The sequence below is a fragment of the Lycorma delicatula genome, chromosome 5 (assembly GCF_047948215.1).
Source record: "Lycorma delicatula isolate Av1 chromosome 5, ASM4794821v1, whole genome shotgun sequence".
NCBI lineage: Eukaryota > Metazoa > Arthropoda > Insecta > Hemiptera > Fulgoridae > Lycorma > Lycorma delicatula.
The window spans coordinates 90,784,532-90,806,753 of NC_134459.1; the positions used below are offsets into that span (position 1 = coordinate 90,784,532).

Here is a 22,222-nt window from a genome sequence, read left to right on the forward strand (position 1 = left end):
TGTTGTTTTTCAATTTGCCTTGAATCTATAAGACATTTACAAGAAAGTGGCTCAGTAAAGTAGAACTAGGTGCGGGGTTTGTTTCCAGAATTTGGTTGGCTAGTTCAGATGGCAACGATGTAGAACATTCAAGATGTTTGGACAAGGCCTACAGCGAAGGCAAAAGCTGAGTTTGAAAATCACTGATGTAAATGTCTACCAAGGCATTTGCATTGGTGGCAATCCAACGAGGCCTGGCTTATTACTGTGAGATGTAAAAAGTTAGAGGGTGAAAGATGGTTCCTGTTAAAGCCCATCAGAGCTAAGAATAGGGGGGGGGGGGTGACCGGAATTGCACCACAAGGTGGGTGTCTTCCTCTATGGGGTTGGGATGTAGGTAAAGCTAGCCCTACTAATATAAACCTACAAGTCATCTCTGTCTTCTGCAATCGTACTCAGTAGGTCATAATCAATTATTCATTACTGTCACCATAATTTTAACCTGTATGTAGCTGAAAGGGTTACTACATCATTAAATAAAAATGTTGTAAAAAAAAAACCAACAGAGCAATTATATATTTTTAAATTTCTGATGTGCAATATGATACATATAGAAAGAATTGGATTTTAAAAATATCTTACTACTTAATAGTCAAGAAAACTATTAAACACAAAATGACTACTTAACATAAATAGTATTTTTTTTTTGTAGCAGCCACTTTATCATTCATCAATATCTAAAAATATTTAAACATGATACTGGTGAGTCATGGGTACAATGTCTAAAAAAAATATTCAGCTTAAGACTAAACAAGAATTATATATATATATTTTTTTAAAATTAAACATTAAAGTAATGATAACAATAGTAAAATAATATAAAGCAAAATTTTTTTGAAAGTGTTATTTTACGTTACCTTAAAAAATTATCATGATATTTGTAAGGTATAAGTGGTTCAGGCAGTTCTCTTAGAAATGTTTTTAAGACATTTGCAACATCAATAACATTATGAACAGAAGGATCAAACTGTCCACCTTTATCAAGTAATACCTAAAATAAATACAGAATAAATAAGAATTATCAAACTTAATATATAATCAAAACCCCATTTCACTAGAGTAGCATATATGCTGATTCTTTATGAAAAGGCAACAACTGAAAAAAATGATACATTAATTCTGATGTGTACATAACATAACATTTTTTTTTTTTTTAATTTAGGGTACATTTTATAAAAGAATGTAATTACAGGATTTATTAATAGTACAAAATAATCTTAATTTTCTACTTTTTCTACAATAATTTCCTCTTTTATTCCATATCAGGCCTTCATAAATAAATCAAATACAATTCAAAATTTGGTACATATTCAACCAGTTTAAGTTTACTGCATTTTTTTACTAAAGTTCACTGTACAATTGTACACCTAATTTATATACTGAAAATGTTTTCGTGCATAATGAAAACACATGTTAATAAAGCATGGATAAACGATACTGATAATCTTAAAAGACAGATTGTGCAGGAGTAGTCTCCCTACTGTATGTACAGCCATTCCATATAAGTGCTCCCCTCATGTAATTCACATTTGCAAGAAATCTGCAAGCACATTTCCAGCAGAATGTTAATCAGCTCACACAGCTAATTTCTCCATATTATTATTATTATTATTAGAGGGTTTCAGGAACAGAAAAATCTCTAAAGATATTTGGAGTTCATAAGTTGTTCACTCAATGGGAGATTTGCAGGGACCAATAAAAATCAACTGGCACAAAAGCATTCCCTCCAGGAATTCAGTTACATTAAAGTCTACGTTAACAATTTAAAATTTTGCCAAAAAACTGATAGAAAGTGAACATATCTAGAACAGTTCAGCAAACTAAAAGTAGAGGATTCAAGGTACATAGTATGGTAACTACAGAAGAAAATTCCAGTCAATATTTATTCAAAGAAGCAGTACATGAGTGAGAAAAAATTAAGTTCAGGTAGAGAAATCTTGTGTACTGAACAATAATTGTCAGATTCAAACACGATCATTATAATCTATTAGTTAATTTGTATGCACAAGTTCCATTTATTTTCAAGTTCATTACACAGTTGCTTAAAATCGTAGAATTATCAGTTTATAAATAATAACCATATTAATGATGTTAAGATTCTCATTAATGATTTTTGGCAGAAAACAAAAATTAATCAGAAGAGATGCTGAATGCAGACTGATAGTTAAATGAACAAGTCAGTCTAATAAACAATAATAAAACAAAAGAAGTGAAATATGAAAGGAAAAATGGAAATGAAAAAATAAACATCAAGATGGGAGATCATAGTAACTTGAAATTGCAGAATTTTATTGTTTTAAATAAACATTTATTACCTTCAAGTCTTTTTGACGAGCAGTAGAACCAGCTTTCCGAAATAATCCTTCAGTAGCAATATTTTCTTCAATATATGTACTGGCCTTTACTAAAAATTCTGGAATACAAATTACCTCTTTTGCTTGTGGTAGTAACACCTCCACTTTTCTCAATGCACACAGTGGTTTTCCAAAAACACAAACTTCTTTCTTTTTGTGTTCTTCCTATAAATTATTAACAATTTAATGTATAATAAACAAGCACTATTATAGAAATACAATGAAAATAATTCAATTAGCTAAATTCTCATTCCCCTCAATTCGTTAAAATGTTTATAATAATCCGAAACCTGGAAGTAGACAAGAATACTCCCTTTACTGCTCTCCTATATAAAATATTAATGAAAACTTACTATCTTTACAGAAAATATTTAACATAAACTTCCTGAAATAAAAAACTGTTACTGTAATAACAAATAAATAAGAACTGGTTGAAATAAAAAAAAAATAACAGAAAATATAACAATAAAAACAACTGAAGTGTACCATCATGAAGAAAACACAAACACGGCAATACTTCAAATAAGTGAAATTAAATTACATTTACACATTCACACCCATAACATATTATGGTATTATCAATTCGTACAAATCACAAGGAAATTCAATGGCCTTTTTTTAATAGATATTTAGTCATGAAACAACCATCCTCACTGAGTAATTATTGAAATTCTGTTGAATTCTGTTTAAAAGACAAACATTTCAGAATAAAGGAAGTAAATTTAAATTGATGAATAGTTTAAATGTAAATAAATCTTGATAAATGGGAAGAATTACATTATATTACTAAGTAAAAAAAAAAAAAAACACAATAAAAACAATATTTAATTAATTATTCATTTTGAAATCATGCCATCAAAAATCGAAACCAGGCTGTCTAAAGCAGAATAAGGCTAGGGCTTGTAAGAAGATATTAAAGTATAAATGCACATAAACATGTCCAATACACATATTCGTATCATATACAAAAATCTAAAAACATATCAAGGATCAGATAAAAATTATTAACAATCTTTATCTACAATGTATTGTTTAGAAACTCTGTAATGGAAAGTTGTGCCTTAATACAAACAAACTGTTGCTTGTTATATATCATTTTAAATTGTACTTGCATCAAAAATTAATATTTTCGGGCAATTTACATTAGAGTTTAATAGCACAATATACCATGATCCTTTCATAAGTAATTAAAAGAATGTACGCATTATTTGTTTTTGAGCATTGCATTCATGTTTTTAAGTAGATTTTTCTCTGATGTCAGGATTATCACAAATATAAATTAAAAGATCTACAAAGTATTAAATGAATGAAGTACGTTCTTTTAAGAATAAAAATTTGGATTGACATAAAGATTGAGGCATTTTATTAGAATCCAAAATAATTTTTTTTAAGATTGAAAAACTATTTTACTTCTGAAGAGCTACCCACAATATAATAATACCATAAAATAAGACAACATATAATGCAACATCACTCTTGTTTTCACCATTGTACACCATTGAAGTACTTGGGTAGTACAGAAAAGGACTCAATATTAAAATCAGTTTAATAATAAAATATTATAACCACTAAATCATGTACTACTGATACATTACATTGGTAGTTACACCTGAATTGCAGTATTAATATTTCCTAAAAGAAGTATAACCTAAAACAGAAATTTGTCAAAACTTTTTTTGTTGTCGAACTGATTTTAAAAAATGAATATAAGAAATTCTTACACTAAAACTGAGCAAAATTGGCCATAATTGAATAAATTTTCATTTAAAAAAAAAAAAGAAAAGAATAAGAAACTCTGGTTAACCTCTGTGACAAATGGTAGTGTCTCAAGGCCTTTCATATAGAGGTCCCCCGGGTTCAAATCCCGGTCAGGCATTCAAATTATACATTTGTCATTCATCTCATCCTCTGAAGCAACATAAAATGGTGGTCTCAGGGGTTAAAAAAAAGCCTTTCATCTGGGTTTCAAACCCCAGTGAGGTTTGGAATTTTTCAGAGACTACAAAACTCATTGCTCATCTTCAAATTAAATAGATTAAGGCATCTGTAACGGGGTAAGCCTGTTAGATGCCACAGAAAAAAAAAATAGATTAAGCATGATAAACACCAGTGATCACTATACCCATTCTCTCCATCATATAAGCTCAAAAAGAAATCTCAAATTACTATAAGATAAAAATTTATTTTGAATATATTCAACTGAATCATTGCATTATTAAAAGGAAATTCCAGAAAATGTATCCTTATTCTAAATACAAACAGGGCCTTGGATAAATAACAGTCTCCTCACCTTTAATGAGAGCAAAGATTCTCATCAAGAACTCAAACTGCTGAGAAGTTTCACATGTACGGTCAAATTTATTATTTACTAGTAATGAAAAATTCAAATTTTTTGGAAATAAATTCATACAATATTCAAACTGACAAAAAATATATTACTTTCTAATCTCATACAGATAGATGAATGTAAATTTAGCAATTACAAACTATGGAATAAAAATTCCATAACAATATGTAATAAAGGTATGTATCTGGAATTCCATAAGGAATACCAGATATATAAAAATTCTTTAATGCAACTGATTAAATTTTTACATGAGCTTCTGCTGTCAACAATCTACATAATATTGAATTCAGAAAAATTATTTAAATATATATTTTTTATTTTGGGGTAAACTCAAGGAGGTGATATAACAATAAGATTCCAAATATTCAGTAATGAATCTTTCCAATAAACATTTAAAATATAAACCGATTTTCTTTATTCTAACTTGCAGTCTAAAAACTAAAATAATTAACTTTTTACGTCTAGGCCTAATCAAACGAATTTTATGATAAAAATGCACCATTACAAACGTATACATCAGTTTTAAATATTGTAAAAAAAAAAAAAACAGAAAAAAAATTATAACAAAAAGTAATCCAAATTCAGATAACTTACCATTAAAGTGCCTTTTAAAAACGATTTCTTTAATTTGTATTTCAAGCCGAAACTTTTTAAAACTTTTAGAACCTCAAATCCAACTCTATCATGGTAATCACATTCTTCAAAATACATTGTCTGACAGTTCAATAACAGTCCCTTAACATGAATCCGTAAATGAGGGATGTAAGAAATATTTCATATATGTCACTTATAAGCATCATATTTAAATAATTAGGGCGTAAAATATTTAATTTGATAAGAACTTTGAACATTAATTACTATAATTAACTATTTGACTCCATTGGTTCCCAAAACCTGCAATCACATGAAATCTACCAATCACCACTTATGTTTTGTTGCAACGGTTGTTTCGTGACCGATCACTAGTGCTGTGATTTGAATTATATCCAAAAAAAGAAAGAATTAACCTTAATTTCCTAGTGTAATGGAAAGGAAGAATTTATTGAGTAAATCGTAAAATATTACTATTATCATCGTTATCCTATGCATAATAGATTTTTATATATAACAAGGTATTTTATATATATATATATATATATATATATATATATATATATATATATATATATATATATATATATATATATGTATTATTTTTCTAAAGTGAATTCTTTTAAGAATCATACATACATATATAGTTCTATTATAATATTTTCTTATTTTTGTGTGTATTTTTCTAATTAATATAGTGATATTAAATGTTTTATTTTTGTCTTGATTAAGAATTTAAAGAATCCCCTTTGTTTATCATACTAGTGCATGTTGGATTACCTGATTCCTGACTTAGTTTGACAGTCTAGGTTGTTGGTTGGTATTATTCCTATTATGAGATAGGTTAGATTATTCATAGGAAATCACTTTATGAACAGTCGAATTGCTTGTAATTCAATTTATTTTCCTTATTTTTTGTTTATCCTGTGATAGTATTTTATCAGTGCCAATTTAGAGTGTCTGACGTGATTCTGGATGTAATTTGAATTTTTTAAATGTTTACTTATAAATAATTTTCTTATTTCTAAAACATTTTCTAGAAAGGTAAACTTCGTCTTGAATGTCAGATAGTGATTGTGAATCAGCAAATGAATATACTGCTTTAATGGATGCGCATGTGGGTGAAGTTCGTCCAGATATTGCTGGAGATAGAATAGGTAGAAAACGCCGACCGCCTAACCATGGAAGTGTTTCTGGATACAATAGATCAGCTGTAAGTGATTTAATTTAAATTTTCAGTTTTCTTTGGTATTTCTTTTGTTTGAGACTTTTGTTAAAAATCTTAAGAATTTTGATTTAACTAAAAAATCTACGTTTTGTATTTATTCTGTAATTAATTTAGTCCATTTTAATCTGTTTGATATGACTTTACTTCAGTTTATAACTGATATGTTTAAATAAATCTAAACATTGTCATTTTTGAGTATTCATGTTAGGTTATGATCTTTGTAGGGACATGTAACTGATAATAAACCAATGATTTTTCAGCTATCATGAATATTGTTACTTTTAAAACTTTATAAATTGGACAACATTTCTAGGTAATAGTAATTTATCTTGATTCAATAAAATTACTTTCTTAGTAAGTGGATGCCACACCAGTTTTTTCTGATATGGTATATAAATTACCCCGATCAACATACAAATCAACTTTATATGATTTGTATTAAGCTCTCAATAAATAACAAGATAGGTGGACTGTGGTTCATCACAAAACAAGTCCAGTGCTGTTGTATATTAGTTGCTTGTGCCCCTATTGTAATGGTATAGATCTGAACACTTAATTATTTTATGCTAACTTATGTCACAAATTTAATATTTTACATCCAAATGAAATTTTTTGGTTGAAACATTTTTTTAAACATAATTTATTTTCTTCAATATAGTGTTTTCAGCAAGTTACAGTAATTATAATATAATATTTTAATAATTGAAAAAAAAAAATCAGTGGCAATTTCAGTACTAAAAACCTTCTAATGAAATAATTTAAATATTCATTATTAATTTTTTATATCAGAAAAGAAAATAGTAACTTTGCTAAATTCAAGATGGAATACAACTTACTTAGGACCTAAGTTATTCATTACAATTGAGATTATTTGTCAGTAACACATTTCACATAGTATGTCACACAGTACCTTCACCAAAAATTTCATAAATCATTACTTTACATTTTAGTTTCCTAACCTAACCTTAACCTTATATGGTAGACCTCATGATGATTGTAGACCACATACTAATGCAGCACCCATTTTACTCATAAATTTTATATTCGCATTCTGTGGTTATATACAAATGATGAGCTTTGATACTGTTTTCAACTTAGGGATTCCGCTCTAATAACAGATGTTTGTCAGTTTTTTCAGTTGTTAGAATTAGACACTTTTTTGATTTGTACACTTTTTTTACATTTGTGAAGTACTACACAGTGATGTATGTTATCATGTATAACTTAAATATTTAGAAATACCGTATGAAGTTTTAAAATGTTTATTGTTCATTTTGATGTAATTTTTCATGATATTGAACCTGTTCTATTGGCTTGCTTTTTATAGTTTCTGTACTGTTTTATGTGAAGTGTTTTTTAAATACATCTTAATTGGCCACAGCTGTACATAAATTAAAAAAAATAATTTATTAAAGTCAGGTTACTTAGTATCAACTTGCACAAATCTATTGTAAAGTACTTTTCCCAGCAAGACAGACAGATGAATAAAATAAAAAGATATTGTCTAATTAGTTGAAAATAAAATATTTGTAGTAAAGTAGTACTGAAATAGAAGAAAATTGCTAACGATTTTGTTTTAAAATTGTGCACAAGTAAATATAAGTCATTTATTATTTTCTTAAATTTTATATAATTTTTTTTTATAATTATGTTTGTGAAAATTTTCTTTAATTTTACCTTCTTAGAAATTTTTGTTATGTTTTTTTAGGAAGTGGAACCAGACGGTATGCCAGGACATAGCAGGGTGCAGCAAGAGTGGGATGATGAAGAAGAATTGAAATATGGTGCTGCTCATGTTATAAAGTTGTTTGTTCCTGTTTCATTATGTATGCTAGTTGTTGTTATTACTATGAACACAATTGTGTTCTACAGGACAAAAGATATTTATTTGTAAGTAATAAAATTCAGTTTTCTTCTTAACACATTTTTTTATTTTGTCTTCAGTCATGTGATTGGTTTGATGCAGCTCTCCTATGTTCCCTATCTAGTGCTAGTCGTTTCATTTTGGTGTACCCCCTACATCCTATGTCTCTAACAATTTGTTTACATACTCCAAACATTGCCTGCCTGTACAATTTTTTTCTTCTACCTGTCCCTCCAATATTAAAGCCACTATTCCAGGATGTCTTAATATGTGGCCTATAAATCTGTCTCTTCTTTTAACTATATTTTTCCAGATGCTTCATTTTTCATCTATTTGCCACAACAGCTCTTAATTTGTCACTTTATCCACCCATCTGATTTTTAACATTCTCCTGTAGCACCACATTTCAAAAACTTCTAATCTTTTCTTCTCAGGTTCTCTGATTGTCCAAGTTTCATTTTCATATAAAGCTACGCTCCAAACATATACTTTCAAAAATCTTTTCCTGACATTTAAATTAATTTTTGATGTAAACAAATTATATTTCTGACTGAAGACTCGTTTTGCCTGTGCTATTTGGCATTTTATATTGCTCCTGCTTCATCCATCTTTAGTAATTCTACTTCCCAACTAACAGAATTCTTCTACCTCTGTAATCTTTTCTCTTCCTATTTTTACATTCAGTGATCTATTTTCGTTATTTCTACTACATTTCATTACTTTGGTTTTGTTCTTGTTTCATGTAATTCTTGCGTAGGACTTCATCCATGCTGTTCATTGTTCCTTCTAAATCCTTTTTAGTCTCAGCTAGAATTTCTATATCATCAGCAAACCATAGCATCTTTATCTTTTCACCTTGTACTGTTACTCCGGATCTAAATTGTTCTTTAACATCATTAACTGCTAGTTATATGTAAAGATTAAAAAGTAACAGGGATAGGGAACATCCTTGTCAGACTCCCTTTCTTATTACGGCTTCTTTCTTATGTTCTTCAATTGTTACTGTTCTTGTTTGGTTCCTGTAAATGTTAGCAATTGTTCTTCTATCTCTGTATTTGAACCCTAATTATTTTGAAATGCTGAACATTTTATTTCAGTCTACATTATCGAATGCCTTTTCTAGGTCTATAAATGCCTAGTATGTTGGTTTGTTTTTCTTTAATCTCTTCCTTCTACTATTAATCTGAATGTTAAATTGCTTTTCTTACCCCTATACTTTTCCTGAAACCAAATTGGTCTTCTCCTAACACTTCTTCCTCTCTCCTCTCAATTCTTCTGTACAAAATTGTAGTTAAGATTTTTATTGCATGGCTAGTTAAGCTAATTGTTCTATATTCTTCACATTTATTTGCTCCTACTTTCTTTGGTATCATGACTATAACACTCTTTTTGAAGTCTGACAGAACTTCCCCTTTTTCATAAATATTACACACCAGTTTTTATAATCTATCAATCTCTTCCTCACCTGCACTGCACAGTAATTCTACAAGTATTCCATTTATCCCAGGAGCCTTTCTGCCATTCAAATCTTTTAGTGCTCTCTTAAATTCAGATCTCAGTGTTGTTTCTTCCCTTTCATCTTCTTGACTTCCTCTTCTTCCTCTATAACACCATTTTTTAATTCATTTCCTCAGTATAACTATTAAATATAACTATACTCTACCCACCTATCAACTTTGCCTTTCGTATTATATATCGGTGTACCATCTTTGTTTAACACATTAGATTTTAATTTATGTACCCCAAAATTTTCCTTAACTTTCCTGTGTGCTCCGTCTATTTTACCAATGCTCATTTCTCTTTCCACTTCTGAACACTTTTCTTTAATCCACTTTTCTTTCGATGGAATTGATCTTTCGAAATCAATCAATATATTTTTTTAGATAATTTTTTTCTGATCCCATTCTCTCTGTTAATGACAGATGCCAAATATGTAAATGTATTTAATTGTGGAATTTGATGCATTACAAAAAAATTAAATTTATTTTTGCCTTTTTATTTTTTTGTTTTTAAGGATGTTTACTGTATTTTACATAATCCAGTTTCCATTTTGACCCACCTTCTATTTTTCCGACCTATCCCTATACATATCCTCCATGGAAACTCAACCCCATTAATTTTAATTATGACCTCATTGTACATTATAAAAAATAACAATTCCTCTCATCTTTCAGCAAATATTTCACCATTTTCTATCAGAGAAAAACCTAGATGTAGTAGTATACATAGATGAGTCAAAGCAGAGTGAAACTGTTTGATGTGCTTTTGTTGTAAATAACAGAACTTATATGTTTGATCTACCTTGTATTACAAGTCTGAACAATGCTGAACTGTATGCCATCATTAAATCAAAATATTGTCACATTCTTATCTATAGCGATTTGTTTAGCAGTCTTCAAGCTTTAGAAAAACTTAGCTTTAGCTTTTGTATTCCAGACATCCTATTGTCACCGAAATACATAATACAATTGCTGAATTAAATTGTCACAACACACAGGTGAATTTCTACTGGATCCTTAGCCAAGTGGGAATTCTGGGTAACAAACTTGTGGATTCTGCTGCTAAAGATGCATCTAACCAACCTTCTTCTCCATTTGAGTTACAACTACCGATTTCATTAATTCCATTAAACATGCTCTTCAAAAAAGATGGCAAGATGACTGGACTGCTATAGCGGATAATAAACTCTGATACATAAAAGATATGATGTTGCCATGGGACTCTTCATACAGGAAAATTTGCCAAGAAGAAGTGGTCCTGTGTCGAATGCGATCAGGACATACCAGAGCTACACACGGACACCTGATGACATTGGAGACCGCACCACTGTGCATCCAATGCAACTGCAATTTGACTGTGCACCAGTTCTTACATTGCAAATTTGATTGCTGAGGGACATATGGTGCGTTCTAGGAAATTACAAGAATATACTAGACCGGGTATTGTTAATTATAAAGATAATTAATATACTTAATAAGATTTAACCTGTCTAAATTTTGATATTATTTTGTTATTCACATTTAATCTTAATTGTTACATTTCTTTTACTGTTTAAATTTTATTCCTATTTTTATTTCAGTTTTCATCATAGTTTTAACCCTATTTTATTAATATTTTTATATCTGAGAAGAAGCTTCTTGTTATTATTTTGACTCGGGCGTTGATAATGCAAAAGCATTTTTCACCCTAAAAAAAATTTACTTCGGCTTATCAGATTGATTGGTGATAAAAATTAATGTAGACTTGCTATTTAAAGGCAATAGACCCTTGAGTATCTTATTTATGTGAAGAATATATTATAGATTTTCATCCTTAATATTATTATTTACACCAAGAATTTAGTTAGCATTTTCCCTAAACATATCTACATAAAAATAGCATTCATTCTGGAGTTGACAAAAAGCAATTTATTACAAAAAAGAAACTAAAGAACAGATAGGTAAAAAATCTTGTTCCTTATTTTCTTTCTCTGTGATAAGTTACTGAGATACAGCCATATCAGTAAACAAAAGTATTTGTACTACTTTTTAATTTAAACATACTTGAAATCTTTTTAATCTTTATTAAAAACTGATCAATTTTCATTAGTATTAGTTATTATAAAACAAAAATTTAATAAGATAAGTATTAATTTAAATTATAAATAAGAATATAATTCAAATTAAATATTATAAATAAAATTAAATATTTAAAATTTTTATGTAATATTAAATTTATATAATTTTCAGAGTTTATACTCCATTTCATGAGGAGACGCCTGAGACTGGTACAAAATTATGGAATGCAGTAGCAAATGCTTCAATTTTAATGGGTGTGATCATTGTAATGACAGTTCTTCTTATATTATTGTACAAGTACCGATTTTATAAGGTATTATTCAGTTTTTTTATTGAATATTTTAACTGTTCTACTTTTTACGTTTTTTTATTGTACTTTAAAAGTATGTAAAACACTAATAGTTTTTATTCTACGTTAGCACAACTTATATACTAGATAATATAGTAATTAAGAGTTTGGCAAGTATCAGTACTATGTAAACAAAAGTGTAAACCATATATTCTCAGAGTTTATAAAAAAAAATCACAAGTTAGTCAGTACATTAAAAATTATTATTGTTAATCAGATGTTTATGTAATTAACTATATGCACATATAAATTCTCACAATAAAATTAGTACTAAATGATCTGGTAAGGCTTTCATCAAAAGATGTGTATATGTGTGGCCTTCTTCAGCTTGCTGCCCTTTACCATTTCAACTATAGTGGAAAATTTCGCACCCAGTTTTCTCTGTACAGCCAACTTTTATTTCATTGTCAGTTCATCATGGCTAAGTTCACACTTGCGATTTTGCAATGGGTAGAGAATTTAAGAACAACTGATTTAGCAATGAAAAGAAAACCTTCCAGCAGAGAGTATTCAATCCATACACAGTAAAATATTTAAATTTTCAGCTAAATTTTTATTTAAGTTCACATTGTTCTACCTCCTAGCATGTTTCTAAATTAGTATTTTATAAATTTTCACCTTTATAAATTAATGCTTATTTGGCAGTTAAGTGAGCATGATTATACTATTAGCAGAATATTTACTGAATATTCAATATCTGTTCAGAAAATAACCGAACTTTATTTTTTTAATCTTTATTATTAATTTTACAGATAATTAGTCCTTGTCCCCTTCAAAGTATTCCCCTCCCCTATTCACACACTTTTCCTCGCGGTGTTTCCACTTCGCAAAGCAGTCCTGGATAGCTTTATTTGAAATGGCCTGTAAGGTCTGTGACAAATTTGCTTTAATGTCATCAATAGTCTTAAAATGGCATCCTTTCATCACGGATTTAATTTCAGAAACAAGAAAAAATCACAAGGAGTCGGGTCCAGCGAGTAGGGAGGCTGAGGGAGGACAGTCATTTGATTTTTAGCACAAAAATGACAAATTGACAGCTGAGTGTGCATGCGCATTGTCAGTTGTAGTGAAGGAACCTTGAGTTGTCTTACCACAACTCTGGTCTCTTTTTTCGATTTTTTTCATGTAACCATTGTAAAACATCTTGATAGTAAGCACAGTTCACTGTTTCACCATGAGGTAAGAATTCATAATGCACAGTTCTATTAAAATTGAAAAAAACAGAGAGCATCAATTGACATTGGAGTGACATGCTTTCTTGGGGCGTGGAGATTCTTTCCCAATCCATTGTGATGATTGAACTTTTGTCTCAATGTCATAGCCATAAACCCAGCTTTTATTTCCTGTTATGATCCTTTGCATGATTGTTTCATTGTCATTGGCTTGTTCAGGAAGTTGCCAACAAACGTTGGCAAACACTCAGTGTTCTTTCTGCTGTTTGGTTATCAAACAAGGAACAAACTTTGCTGCAACTCGATGTGTGTTCAATTTTTCATTCAAAATGATATAACATGTTCCAACTGAGATACTAACCTTTTCTGCAAGTTCTTTAACGCCAAGCGGCAATTTGTTTGCACCAGATCGTTGATTTTCTGAATGTGGGTGTCATCAGTTAAGTCGGAAGGCCTTCCTGGTTGAGGGTTATCTTCAATTGATTGACCATTTTTAAATCTTGAAAACCATTTGTAACAATGTGTATGAGAGCATCTTCTTTGTAAGCTTGTTTCAAAAGTTGAAACATTTCTGTGAAAGTTTTCCCCAGTTTCACAGAAAATTTTATGTTGTACTGTTGCTCCTAAAAAGTGCACATTACAAAAAAAAAACATTGCACTCAAATAACAATAACATAAAAAGTAAATGAGATATCAACAATCCAAGAACGTGTGATTATAGAGGAGGTTATACAGAACACATGCTGCTAACCACACGTCACTAAATATCTTGATTGGCGCCTAATTAAAAATGTTCGGTTATTTTCTGAACAGACCTCATATTTTATCATTGTTGACAGATGACTTGATGATAATCACAACTGATAGGAACACTTTCATTTGTTGGAGTGACAATAAACAGAACTTTTTTTACTAAGGAATCAAAGATCAAATGTTTCATATACATATTTTTCATTGTTATTATATAACTGTCTGGTGTTGTGTGCACAAGCCTTTGGTTTTGCAGGACATTATTTTTTTAAGCAAGATGGGAAGTTTATCACCAACGTCAGTTCATTGAACTATATCCAAATATGGCATGGTGTACTTGCTTCAGAGTTTGCTAATTATGGTAATGACGTACGTATGTCAACAAGATGGAGCACTGTGCACACAGCAAAGAATTTAATGGCCACTAAATAAAGGAAATATTTCCATGTTATCTCTCTACATGGTGACATTTTTGTGGCTTTTTAATCACTAGGTCTGTTCATTTTTGGCTAGTTCTTCCAGGGTTACATTTTTCAGTGTTTGTATTGCATAAACCCTTGTAACAAACTGTGGACTCTAGACACATAATCAAAACTCTTTCTCATTCCTGGTAAGAAAAACAGCCACTTTTGCTAAAAACAATCTCAATTCACAGGCATTAAAATTTTTGTTGTATATGTCGATTCCTCTACATTTATGAATGTTTTAAACAAGTTACAAATATACGCAATTGACATTACTTAGGGAAGATCGCTAGACTAAAATGTTGATTTTGAGCACATGCTCATGTACTTTGTAAGAATTCACTTGAAATCTACAAGAAATATTCAAATTATCTTGAATTTGCTTATGTTGTGTTATATAGGAAATAATTGAAAAAAGGAAAACTTGGAAATGTTGCTTTTTCCCTCAGTAATTTGCTAAAATGCTGTTTCCTTTCTTTGTGTACATGTTAAAGCTGTTATATAGGGTAAGCAACATAAAACTGAACCCATAATGAAACTGCTACCCAATACTAATTATGAAAGACTCTCACCACATGAGTAGGGGATGTATATGTTACTACTGATTGTTGCTGCCATTTGTCATGTCAGTGCAGAATATGTTTTGTTGCAGTGCAGTATTATGAATGCAGTTGTGTTTGTGTAAAATGCCTTATTAGAACTTATGCTGGATGCTCACATTTGGCAGGATATTGAGAGGAAAGGTGGCTTCTCAGAGTATCAGTTTTGTTTTCAACCTGGAAGATCAGCTCCAGATGAAGTGAGTGTGATTATGAGAATAGTTAATGGGGCAGCTGCAGGCACTTGGCAAACTAAACAGATACCAGTTGTAATTTTGTTAGATGTTTGCAATGCTTTTAACTCCTTGCAATTGGGAAGCGATTTTTCAGTCTCCTAGAGAAAAAGGTATTGAGAATTATCTCTGGAGGATGATCCAGAGGTTTCTGCAGGATAGGTTTCTTACCTATTACCCCTATGATTTAAGTTCAGGGTCACTAGTTAGGGTTCTTCAGGGCTCCATCTTGGTCCTACATTGTGAAACTTGGTTTATGATGGGGTCCTGAGGTTGGAGTACCTGGAGGATGTTGTACTCCTGGCCTTCGCTGAAGACCTAGCCCCAGTCATGCAGCAAGGACTGAGGAGAAGGAACAGTTTAAATGAAGTGCTTGCCAATGTTTTGGGACCAAGGGCATCAAAAAGAAGGGTGTATGCCCATGTAGTAAACTCAATTATCCTATATGGCATATTGGTTTGAATAAGGGTCCTTGAGATAGACAAGAGCAGGTGTATCCTTGAGGGGGTGCAGCAGTGGGTGGCCCTCAGGGTTGTGTCTGCTTATTCTTCAGTATTGACAGAGGCAATTCTTGTGGGTGGAGTTCCTTCCACGTATCAGCTGGCTGCTATGAGAACTAAAGTGATGGGAGGTGAAAGAACAAGGGACATTGCATACACTGAGATGATACAGTCATTGCAAAGTAGGTGGGAATTATGTTCCACAGGATGCTGGACTTAATTAAGCAGATTGGATCATGGGTCGGTCGGTGGTTTGGGGAACTGAACTTTTGGGTAACCCAGTTCCTGACTGGTCACAGGTATTTTGATCGTACTTCCATAGACGTTATAGAGCGAAGATGCGAACTGCTTATACTGCTTTTAGTCTTTGTATGCCGGACCTGGAATGAGGAGAGTGGTCGGTGCCTACTCATAACGGGACCCTTGGACCCAGACACTATTATACAGTGTATGCTGGCAGCTAAAAGTAAGTATGAGGTGTTATGATTTGTCAACATGATTTTACAACGTGAAGGCAGAGATGACAGGAGGGAAGAAGATTGACACGAATTGAGAGTGAATCAGGGATTAGATGATTGGGGAAGGGCAGGTAGCTTTGATTGGGAGGGGGCAGTTCATTCAGAGGTGGGCTGCCCTTGTTGATTGGTCAGGAATCCTGTGGGAGATGTTGGGAAGAAAAGATTGGAATCGGATGGGGAGGGGAAACTAGAAATGGTGTACCCATTTACTTGGCAAAAAATAAAGTTAAGATCCAACCGGTAATCTGTCCCGCCATGCTGGATGTACAGCCAATAGACAGAAAGGATTGTTAGAGTAAATGGACACCCCTATGCTGTTCATTGCTTCAATGGTGGGTTCAGCATAGGAGTGTAGGAAAAAAATGCCTTATTCAATCCAGGAGAGGATAGCTATAGTTGAAGCCTATATTTGTTCTGGATTGTTTGTTTGAATCACATCAAGTATTCACAGAAAAATTTCCGAATGCCTATATCCCAGTGAAGAGTAGCACATGCGATTTAATTAAATTGCATACAACAGGTTCAATTTCAAATGCAAAACGAAATAGGCAACCTTCCATTAGGACTGCACAGGCCATTGCCGATATTAAAAGGAGAATTACTACCAGTCCAAAAAAATCACTACACAAGTTATCCCAACAATCTGGTGTTAAATACACATCTTGTAATAAAATTCTTCATGAATGTAAAATTGAAACCATACTGCGTTACAACTGTGCAACAACTGCTGGAGACAGACAAACCAAACCGACTTGATTGTTGCAATTGGCGTCTCGAAAACTTTGTTGGTGGACAGATAGACTCGATGTCATATTTCATATCAGATGAGGCATGGTTTCATTTATCTGGCCATGTCAATTGGCAGAATACCAGGTATAGGATGGCGAGGAATCCTCACGAGATATTCAAATGTCCACTTCACAATGAGAAAATTGGTATTTATTATGCTGTTTCTGGTAATCATATAGTGGGACCAATATATTTTAACCTGATTGTCAATACACAAGTTTACCTCACAATTTTCAATGAATTCTATCCCCAATTAACTTATAATGAAAAAGAATACAGCTTCTTCCAACAAGATGGAGCAACGTGTCACGCATCAAACGTTTCACTGAATCGTGCAGCTTTCACAAATGAATGAAATGAATGAGCTAACAGCTCATTCATTTGTGAATGAAGGCCACCTTTCTCTGCTAACAGCTCATTCATTTGTGAAAGCTGCACGATTCAGTGAAACGTTTGATGCGTGACACGTTGCCCAAAGTTGTCTGTTTTTAATAATTTCCTTTGGGGCTACTTAAAGGAGAAAGTTATACATCTAATCCCCACAATATTGATGAACTGAAGGTGAATATTCAACTAGAAAGCAGTGCAATTGACAACGTTTTGTGTCTGATGATTCTCAATATGATCATTCAAACACAAAAGTGCATCAATGCCCAGGGTGATCATTTTGAACATCTTTCATAACAATAAGGGAAATAAAAGTAAAATTTAAATTACATTTTATTTTTTCTTATTTATTTTATCCATATCATTCATAAAATTTCATTTCAACATAACCTACTGATTCTGCAGCAGTTACGTTATGGATTCAGTTTTTATGTTGCTCACTCTGTAGTATATATATATTATTCTCGGAATTGATCCTAAATCGTCATTAGAATTTTCATCTAATTCTTAATAAAGAGTTAATCTCTGATTTTATTTCAAAGTAATTTTTCTTTGAGTAAAAACAAAAACTTAAAAAAATTTTCAAATAAATTTACTTTACCTCGTCTAAATTACAAAGAAGTGCAGACTATAAAAAGATTCAAATAACTCAGATGTTCAATATACTTTAAACTTTTTTTAGCCAGTGTCTCATTTCATCTGCTCTGTTGAGTAAATGTAATAATTAATACTAAACCAAAAAATATAGCAATTTAAAATTGGTAACAACCCTATGTATATTTTTTGACTTGAATTTTATGTGAGGCATTCTATATTTTATATTTCTAGACCAAATATAGACATATGAAACAGGCAGTAAAAACTAACTTGTGAGAGTAAAATATTTATATTAGTGAAATTAATCTTTTTAAGTCACATTATGTTACATTATTTATAGATCTATTAAATAAACTATCTAGTGTGCAGGATGTTGAGATAAGATATATCTTATCTTAATTTTCTGTGAAAGTACTTTCGCGGGATCCTACAAACAGCTTTCAGTTCCAGTCATCTCAGGATCCGGTGAAAGTACTTATTGAAAAATTAAGGTAAGGTATATCTTATTTCAATATTCTATAGTAGGTGGTTTATTTAATGGAATAATGGAGAATAATGTATATATATATATATATATATATATATATATATATATAAATACGAGGTGTGACAATAAAGTAATGAGACTGATTTTTCTTTGCAAAATGTGGCAACCCTGCAGCTTGCGTAGGCACACCATCTTTGACCTTGGTCTATAAGCTACTTCTAGTCCAAGCGGCACATTGATGATGCAACTGCTCAGTCGTGAGTTGTGCTGTAATAAGTGAACACGTTTTTGTGTCTCGTCACAGAAATGAAACCGTAAAATATTGCACAATGGTATACCATTTCTTTTTGCGTTAAATCGGATGAAAATGCGACGACAACTTATCGTAAGCTTCAGAAGGCTTTTGGAGAGGAGATTATGTCAAGAGCTCAAGTTTTTCGGTGGCATAAAATTTTTAGTGAAGGCAGAACGAATGTTGAAGATGAAGACCGCAGTGGACGACCATCAACCTTACGGACAGATGTCAACTTGACCAGGGTGCGTGAAATTGTACGATCTGATCGAAGATTATCCGTGAAAATGATTGCAGAAGAACTCAACATCAATTGAGAAACGGTTCGTCTAATATTAACCGAAGATCTTGGTATGAGAAAGATTTGTGCAAAAATGGTCCCCAAAAATCTCACACAACAACAGCAAGAAACACGGAAAAATGTGGCAGCCCGATCTGTTAGAGCAAACGGACATCAATCCAGATTTGTTGAGCCATGTTATCACTGGTGATTAAGGTTGGGATTTTTAATACGATCCAGAGACAAAACGCCAAAGTTCGCACTGGTGCTCAAAGGATCACCCAGACCAAAAAAAGCTCGCATGTCAAAGTCAAAAGTGAAAATGCATGCTTGTGTGCTTCTTCGATTCCAAGGGAATTGTTCATAAAGAGTGGGTGCCTCCTGGACAAACAGATAACCAATATTTCTACAAAGAAATTTTAGAAAGACTTCGTAAACGAATTCTTCGTGTCCGTGCCAACATTGCCGATAATTGGATTCTGCATCACGATAATGCGCCATCCCATACTGCTCTGTCAGTACAGCAATTTTTAACCTCAAAACAAATTTCAGTACTACCACAGCCACCTTATACACCAGATATCGCTCCGTGCGACTTTTTTCTATTTCCAAGAGTCAAAATGGCGGTCAAGGGACACCATTTTCAAACAACACAAGATGTCCAAAAAGCTGTGACGAGGGTCTTTGAGGATATTACAGAAGATGAGTTCCAGAAATGTTACCATCAATGGCAGAAGCGCTGGAATAAGTATGTGCAATCAGAGCGACACTACTTTGAAGGAGACAACACTAAACATGACTAAAACGGTAAGCAACATTTATTTTCACATCAGTCTCATTACTTTATTGTCGCATCTCGTGTATATATATATATATATATATATATATATGTCTGTGTGTCAAAAAACAACAACTTCACCGCAGTAACAGAAAAACCTAAAAAACGAATACCAACAGACAACTTTGGCGGGATCCCACATCATCAGTCGGTACATAATTCTATAATTATATCAACCAAAAACAAAAAAAAAGAAATAAAAATTTAGAAAACATAAACCCTAAGAACCTCAAAATTTGTACAACACAACTTCAGTATGATACTGGAATGATGTAAATTTAAAACATTTAGGTTTTTCTTTTACTGTGTTTGGTAGTTGTTTTTTTAAGTTTAATTGGCACAGTGGTCAGTATGTTGATGAATTATTTAAATTTTTAGAAATTTAGTTAGTTAAAGAAATGTATTGATTTGTAACAAAATAACTTGTCTTATTTACAGTAGAAAAAAGTTAGAGTAGTCTGCAATAAACAACACTAATTTGTTCTATTTGATTACATCTCAGATCATTTATCTCTACTGTATTTACATTATTTTGTTCAGAATCTTCTTTTATTGAAATAACATGTCTTGTTTATTCAAGTTTCTCTTTTTTATGGGAACTGTTTAATTAACTTTGTGTTTTTTTTGTTTCTTTCTGGTTTAGGTTATTCATGCTTGGTTAATATTATCATCTTTAATGCTTTTATCAATATTTTCTTATTTATATTTATAGTAAGTATATATTTTTTAAAAATATTTACTTTAAAACATGTTTTATTATTTACTCTTTTCGAAAATCAAAATGTATTCATAAGTGATAAACAATTTTAATAGAAGTATGAATCTTAAAGCAAATACTCATTTAAAACAAAAATATTAATGTAGTGTAGTAAATGTATGTTGTCCTCATGCACCACGCAACTATTATCAATGCTGTTAAAACCATCAGCTTGCACAAATTGGGTTTTTCTCTTCCTCCCTGATCAAACGCGTTTTTGTCAGTGGAAAATATGTTTTCAGACCATAAAGCAAATTTTCTGTTTTCAAAATGGCTTCAAATGGCTGCAAAAATTCTGCAGGTTCTTTTTGTTACATTTGTGGCGAGTTAATAGTGGAAAGGCAAAAGAGAAATAAAAAGTTTTGTTCAACAAGTGTACCTCACATTTCGGAGTGAAAATAGGAGATCAAGACAAAACTTGGGCACCCCACTATGTTTGCTATATTTGTTGAAGGACTTAAGATGGTGGTCAAAGGGTGAACAAGAAGCATTCAGATTTGGAGTTCCAGTGGTGTGGCGAGAGCCACAAAATCACACTAATGATTGTTACTTTTATTCAACAGGTGTTCACAGTTTCAATTTGAAGAATAAAAAAAGGAATCGTCTATCTAAATATGCCATCCACTTTATACTGTACTTCATGTTCCAAACATACCATTGCCAATTCTACCAGAAAATGTACTTGAAATAGACGGCTCCACAAGTGATTTAAATAGAGATAACATCAAGGAGTACAAACTCGGAGATATCTGTGCACTAAAGCTTTATTTATAGTCTGAACTAAACAATTTGGTTCAAGACCTACAACTGACCAAAGGAAATTCAGAATTGCTTGGTTCAAGGCTGAAAGAGAAGAACCTGCTAGCAGCTGGCACCTCATTTTCCTGATTCAGGTATAGAGAAAAGAATTTTCTGAAGAATTAGTCTTCTGCACTGATGTACATGGACATTTGAGTCGCCTTAACATTCCGTACAAAAGTACCGATTGGAGACTGTTCATAAAGTCATCCAGAAGAAGCCTCAAAGTTGTTCTTCACAGTGGTAATACATATCCATCAATACCTGTTGGACATTCTGTCCATCCATTTAAAAGAGGTTTGTGATAATTTGGAATTCATTCTCAATAAAATTAAATATAACAATCTTAAGTGGATTACGTGTGACGATCTCAAAGTAATATTGATGCTCCTAGGACAGCAAGAAGGATACACAAAGTTTCCTTGATTTTTG

At 31.6% G+C, this 22,222-nt stretch overlaps 2 protein-coding genes across 2 annotated transcripts in view; one reads left to right on the forward strand and one right to left on the reverse strand.

Moving 5' to 3' along the window:
• The window catches only part of LOC142324475 (uncharacterized), a 30,785-nt gene extending 25,140 nt beyond the window's left edge, over positions 1-5,645 (reverse strand). The window contains exons 1-3 of the mRNA XM_075365300.1: positions 5,335-5,645; positions 2,355-2,558; positions 897-1,030 (exon numbers count right to left, since the gene is read on the reverse strand). Coding sequence (XP_075221415.1) covers positions 897-1,030; positions 2,355-2,558; positions 5,335-5,451 — 455 coding nt within the window. The 5' untranslated portion in view covers positions 5,452-5,645. The remainder of the gene's footprint in view (positions 1-896; positions 1,031-2,354; positions 2,559-5,334) is intronic.
• A 478-nt stretch (positions 5,646-6,123) lies between these two features.
• The window catches only part of Psn (presenilin), a 32,699-nt gene continuing 16,600 nt past the window's right edge, over positions 6,124-22,222 (forward strand). Inside the window, exons 1-4 of the mRNA XM_075366635.1 lie at positions 6,124-6,544; positions 8,268-8,449; positions 12,152-12,293; positions 20,879-20,946. Of these exons, the coding sequence (XP_075222750.1) occupies positions 6,392-6,544; positions 8,268-8,449; positions 12,152-12,293; positions 20,879-20,946 (545 nt within the window). The 5' untranslated portion in view covers positions 6,124-6,391. The remainder of the gene's footprint in view (positions 6,545-8,267; positions 8,450-12,151; positions 12,294-20,878; positions 20,947-22,222) is intronic.